This window comes from Amphiprion ocellaris, chromosome 6, assembly GCF_022539595.1.
Source record: "Amphiprion ocellaris isolate individual 3 ecotype Okinawa chromosome 6, ASM2253959v1, whole genome shotgun sequence".
NCBI lineage: Eukaryota > Metazoa > Chordata > Actinopteri > Pomacentridae > Amphiprion > Amphiprion ocellaris.
This window is the reverse complement of record NC_072771.1, coordinates 9,113,479-9,119,667: the sequence shown is the minus strand read 5'-3', so window position 1 is coordinate 9,119,667 and position 6,189 is coordinate 9,113,479. Positions and strand designations below refer to the sequence as shown.

The 6,189-nt window shown below is 40.6% G+C and overlaps 1 protein-coding gene across 1 annotated transcript; it reads right to left on the bottom strand.

Annotated features, from left to right (window-relative positions):
- Nucleotides 1-1,225: 1,225 nt before the first annotated feature.
- Nucleotides 1,226-5,956, bottom strand: paxx (PAXX non-homologous end joining factor). The gene is made up of 7 exons (XM_023287998.3): nt 5,806-5,956; nt 3,929-3,989; nt 3,804-3,853; nt 3,535-3,713; nt 3,394-3,444; nt 1,598-1,691; nt 1,226-1,508 (listed from the first exon to the last, which is right to left on the bottom strand). Exons 1-7 carry the CDS (start codon nt 5,898-5,900, stop codon nt 1,460-1,462), a joined length of 579 nt encoding a protein of 192 aa, XP_023143766.2. The 5' UTR covers nt 5,901-5,956; the 3' UTR covers nt 1,226-1,459.
- Between the last annotated feature and the right edge of the window lie 233 nt (nt 5,957-6,189).

Below are 6,189 nucleotides of genomic sequence, written 5' to 3'. Positions count from 1 at the left end.
TACAGCTGTTGCTAATGGTTCGATAAAGATCGCAAACAATAAGGGAGAGAGTGGGCATCCCTGTCTTGTTCCCCTTTGCAGACTGAAGCTTTGTGAAGTGATCCCATTAGTGGTGACTGTAGCCTTGGGTGAGTTGTACAGAGCTGATACCCACTGGATAAATGATTCTCCGAAGCCAAATTTGTGGAGCACAGCAAAGAGAAAGGACCAATTGACTTTGTCAAAGGCTTTTTCTGCGTCCAGTGACATAACAATAGCTTCTTTGTTGTGGCGTTGCGTCAAAGAGATTAGATTTAGAAGTCTTCTGATGTTGTTGGTGGAGTGTCGGCCATTTATAAATCCTGTTTGATCGCTGTGAATTATTGACGGGATGATTTTCTCCAGCCTAGAGGCGAGAGCTTTTGAGATAATTTTGATGTCGGTGTTGATTAGTGACAGAGGTCGATAGCTAGAGGGAAGCGTAGGATCTTTGTCTGGTTTCAATAATAATTTAATTGCAGCTGTATTCATGTGCGGACTGATATAACCATTATTTTTAATCTCTGTCACTGTCCTGAAGAAAAGGGGTGCTAACATTGACCAAAAATGTTTAAGAAATTCAGCAGGGAAACCATCAGGGTTTCTCTTTCTGTACCTGGAACAGACAGATTGGAGGCTCGTGTGGCGAGAGGCAATGGACAAGCCTATCCACCAATGAGAGAGAGCCAACTCTAAACCATGGCCCGTCTCCATCAGTTTTTGACCAATGAGATTGTTGCACATTTTCACAAATACTCTGAACGCTGTGAATTTCATCCATTACTGGGAGGATGCCGTCAGACAAACACCTTTGTTAACTATAGTCCTCTGAACAGTAATGGTCCTTGATATCAAGCTACTTGGCATTGCAGAATAAACAACTTTAACTGAGAGAAGTAGCCCGTCTGCTATCTCAAAAAACAAACACGCTCGACACATGCTGAAAATTGTGTCCATGTCCAAATATTTATGGACCTGATTGTACGTAAAAACTCTGCCTTCCCTGAGGATGAGTTCAGTACTGATATGTTATTTAGAGAACACATCAAATGGATTGAATAAGAAAAGTGTCAATAGTGCCAAAAACAAGAAACATAATGGTCAGCAGTGATCTGAAGAAGACCTGCATATGACCCACCTGACTTCTTCAACCTTTGTTTCTCAAAAATAATCTGTCCAAGCTACTTGTCTGAAATATGCTCAGAACTAATTGGAAGCAATTTAATCTTTATTTCATGATCAGAATAAATTCATTTTCAGTATAGCATTCATTACTCAAATTCAATCATCTACAATTCTTCATTATTGTCCATAAAAAAAAAAGGCCATTTTGCAAGACATGTCATAAATATACAACATCCTAATGTGAAGTTAGTGGATTAAAACAATGCTCATCTTCAGTGGTGCAGCAGGAATGTGAGAGCATAAAGGAGGAAAGGGATCAGTCCTCATCTGCATCATCAAAGGCCACACCAGTTGCTTTCAGCTTTCTGCAAGAACAGATGAACAGTGACTACTTTATTTTCACACAGATCAGAATAATGTGTGTAAAGGTAGAGGTTTCTGAGAGACACACTACTTTTTAGTTCCGGGGTTGATGAGTGAAGCGCCTGGAAGCCGCCTCTTCACCGTCACTGATGGAGCGCTATTCTGCTGCTGGCGAGGCTCAAATTCTGAAGAGGAAGTATCACTTTCATTATAAACTACCAGTCAAAAGTTTGGACACACCTTCTCATTTAATGGTTTTTATTTATTTTCATGACTATTTACATTCTAAATTCTTACTGAAGGCATCAAAACTATGAATGAACACGTATGGAATTATGTAGTAAACAAAAAAGTGTCAAATAAGTCAAAACATGTTTTATATTTTAGATTCTTAAAACGAGCCACCCTTTGCTTTGATTACTGCTTTGAACACTCCTGGCATTCTCTGGATGAACATCATGAGGTAGAACCTGAAATGGTTTTCCAACAGTCTTGAAGGAGTTCCCAGAGATGCTGAGCACTTGTTGGCCCTTTTGCCTTCACTCTGTGGTCCATCTCATCCCAGATCATCTGGATTGGGTTTAGGTCAGGTGACTGTGGAGGCCAGGTCATCTGACCTAAGCAGCACTCCATAACTCTCCTTCTTGGTCAGATAGTCCTTCCACAGCCTGGAGGTGTGTTTGGGGTCATTGTCCTGTTGAAAAATAAATAATGTTCCAACTAAACACAAAGCGGATGGGATGACATGTCACTGCAGGATGCTGTGGTAGCCATGCTGGTTCAATGTTCCTTCAATTCTGAATAAATTCCCAACAGTGTCACCAGCAAAGCACCCCCACATCATCACACCTCCTCCTCCATGCTTCATGGTGGGAACCATGCATGTAGAGACCATCCGTTCACCTTTTCTGGTCTCACAAAGACATGGCGGGTGGAACCAAAGATCTCACATTTGGACTCATCAGACCAAAGCCCAGATCTCCACTGGTCTAATGTCCATTCCTGGTGTTTCTGGGCCCAAACTAATCTCTTCTGCTCGTTGCTTTTCCTTAGTAGTGATTTCTTAGCAGCTATTTGACCATAAAGGCCTGATTGGTTCAGTCTCCTCTGAACAGTTGATGTAGAGATGTGTCTGCTACTAGAACTCTGTGTAGCATTTATCTGGGCTCTAATATGAGCTGCTGTAAACTTGTGATTTCTGAGGCTGGAGACTCGGATGAACTTATCCTCAGCATCAGAGGAGACTCTTGGTCTTCTTTTCCTGGGGCGGTCTTCATGTGAGCCAGTTTCGTCATAGCTCTTGATGGTTTTTGCGACTGCAATTGGGGATACATTCAAAGTTCTTGCAATTTTCCAGACTGACTGACCTTCAGTTCTTAAAGTAATGATGGACTGATGTTTCTCTTTACTTAGCTGATTGGTTCTTGCCATAATATGCATTAAAACAGATGTCAAATAGAGCTGTCAACTGTGTACCAACCTGACTTCTGTACAACACAACTGATGGTCCCAACCCCACAAAGAAAGCAAGAAATTCCACAAATGAACCCTGACAAGGCACACCTGTGAAGTGAAAACCATTTCAGGTGACGACCTCATGAAGCTCCTCCAGAGAATGCCAAGAGTATTCAAAACAGTAATCAAAGCAAGGAGTGGCTATTTTGAAGAATCTAAAATATAAAACATGTTTTGACTTATCTCACACTTTTTTGTTTACTACATAATTCCATATGTGTTCATTCATAGTTTTGATGCCTTCAGTGAGAAGCTACAATGTTTCAAATAGTTTTGGGAGATTTTAGTTCATATATCATATCGAAAAGGGACAAAAACTGAATTTTAAAAGACGGGATATGAAATGTGAGCTTTCGGTACACAGCTTCGTACCTGGAGGCCCCCTGTGGTGATTTTTCAGTGGACTGACGGAGGAAAGTCTACCTGAGGGGATGAAAAAACACAGTCAGCACTGATTCCTAAGCCAGTGAATTTTAACTTCAAATCTGAGTCACATCAACAGATTCTATTTACTGTCCAGTTGTGTCAGGCTGTCCGCCATACTGAACAGCAGGTCTCTCAGGTCTTCCGTAGCCTGTGGGCCTTCAAGCCTGGAGAGGGTCACACTCAGATCACCAGGACCAGAGCCCACATGGAGCTCTGCACTGGTGTCATGCACTGCAACAGACACAGCACCACAGCTGCAGGACGACCTGAGGGAAGCAGAGGAAGACTCCGTTACCTCACAACAGTTCAGCATCACATGTAGATATGAACTCAAAGATCATCCATTATACTCTCACCTGAGTTTCACGATATAATCTTCTGCGGATTTCAAGGCAAATTTCTGTCTCTAAACAAACAGGTATAGTTAGAAGAATAGCAGCGTCGGCTTCACTGACACACTGAGAAAATTGGGAAAACTTACAAAGTGCTGGAGTGTGTCCTCAGTGTACTCTATTCTCCACACATCAGCAGCATTTGTCAAACTGCAGCAGAGGAGCAAAAAGCACAATGACTAAACAGTTCATACCAAATAAGCCTGGAGTTCTCCCTAAAACGACATTTTCCTCTTGTCCCACCTCCCTGAGAACCAAATTGAATCTCAAATAAAACAGTTAAAATGAAATTTAAAGCTCCTTTTTTGGCATTATTTTTTCCATTGATATCTCTTGCAATTGTGGGAACATTTTTTAAATCAACATATTTTAAAAAATTATTATTATTCATGGAACGTGTCCCACAACATGGTAGCATAACCCTTTTAGCTGGTAGAAGAAAACAGTGAATCACATGATACGCTGGAATTAACATCATCAAACTCTTTTCCTAAAGGATAGGTAAAGCAAAGCTATGTCCTCCCTTATAGTTTTCATATTTTCATCACATTGTCAGCCTTGATTGAATGCCTCACTCTGCCTCATATTATCAGGATCAGACTAATTCTTTGGACTGTTTTCCATCAGTCAGTTTGTCCTCTTGGTCAGCAGTAACAGCAGCTAAATATCTAGCTTCTACTGCTGAGAAAAATATCACATTAGCATGGATTAGCATCCCTGTTACTGTGATTAGAGTAGGGTTAGCAAACAACACAGAAAACACGGAATAAAAATGCTACTGTTGATGTGAACTGAGCCAATCAAGCCTTTGATAGTTTATTACCTATTATTGATCAATATGGAGCAGAAAAATGTAAAAGAGGAGGTTTATTTTTCAAACATTTTGAAGCCCAAACGTCATCCAATTCTGAAATGACCCATATTACTCCACCAAGGAACACTGCTCAGTTTTGTGATGATATGGTTGTCTGTTTGTCTGTGCACAACATTATTCAAAAACTGAATAATCGATTTCAATGAAATTTTCAGGTAAGATCAGAAAAGACACAAGGGCCAAGTGATGAGATTTTGGCAGTGATGTGGCTTAGAGTCTCTGCTGCCGTCAGGGTGGGATTACCGCTGCCTGAAGGCAAACACAGAGAGGATGAGGAGGAGCTTCTTCCCACAGGCTGTCCACCTGCTGAACCTGAAACAATAGACTCAACAGACAGTCTACATGCAAACTCTTTTCAATATCCAGTGAATTTGGTAACACTACAGTACATAAGAGTGAAGCTATTGAATTTTATTACTAATAAAAATTCTTTAAAATTCAGATTTTCATATTTAATATCAAACCAAGAGTTGTAGTACGACCAGCAGAAGACAACTGATGGCTCCAGTGAATTTGGTGACACTACAATGTATAAGATTGAAGTTATTGAATTTTATTACTAATAAAATTCCTTAAAATTCTGATTTTAATTTATTACCAAACCAAGAGTTGTAGTACGACCAGCAGGAGCCAATTGATGGCTTCAGTGATTTTGGTGACACTACAATGCATAAGAGTGCAGTTATTGAATATTTGTGTAGTGTCTCTCTTCGCTGTTGCAGCGGTTTTGCTATTTGCAGACGGTCCCTGTTCACTCGTCGCACAGCCGGCTGCTCAGACATCAATGTTATTCTGCAGCTTGAAAGACAGCGACTTTTGATAAAAACTGGGCTTGTAGCACATTGTCTAGCTTACAACGATTTGAAAGAGGCATCGTTTATGTTTTTACAACGTATATCTCATGAGTTATTGATGCCGGAAGTCCGAATCTGTGAATATCTTTCCAACTTTACCGAACTCTCTGGACCAGGTTAGCTCCACAGAATCAGTTCACATTAAAACAACCACCTTCATGATACTGAAAACCGACTGAGCTCCACATCCTGCTAACTTCTGCTTACCGTCTCTCCGATCTTTGTTATTCAGACTCACCAGATAGTAAATATTCCGTTTTTTCTGCGGGCACAGCAAAGAAATTTAGACTGAGTGTCTCTATCTAACACAATACAGTATGAAGCTTCACTCATATTTACGTTCCCTTCTACAATCTACCGTCAACAAACTGAGGGGGAAACAAGTCTTCTTCTTTTTCTTCGGCTTCATATGCAGTTTATACACCAGCAGCTTCATCGCCATCTAGTGGAGGGAAGAGAAAAAGGTTGTCAGCTGTTTTCTTGAGAAGCGTATGTCTCCGCAGACACATACTATTGGTTTTCTTTGGACCATCAGAAGAATCAGAATCAGTTTTAATGGCCAAACAACATACAAGGAATTTAGTTTCGGCTGTTGGTGTCACCCTAGGAATAAGGAAAGAGA

Bases quoted from the DNA above. Each gene is read 5' to 3' on its own strand.
- paxx (XM_023287998.3), bottom strand. From the start codon at position 5,900: ATGAGTGAAGCTTCATACTGTATTGTGTTAGATAGAGACACTCAGTCT. The intron at 3,854-3,928 runs GTAAGTTTTCCC...CTGTTTGTTTAG, and splicing joins AGGACACACTCCAGCACTTT to AGACAGAAATTTGCCTTGAA. The intron at 1,692-3,393 runs GTACGAAGCTGT...CTTCCTCTTCAG, and splicing joins TCACCACAGGGGGCCTCCAG to AATTTGAGCCTCGCCAGCAG.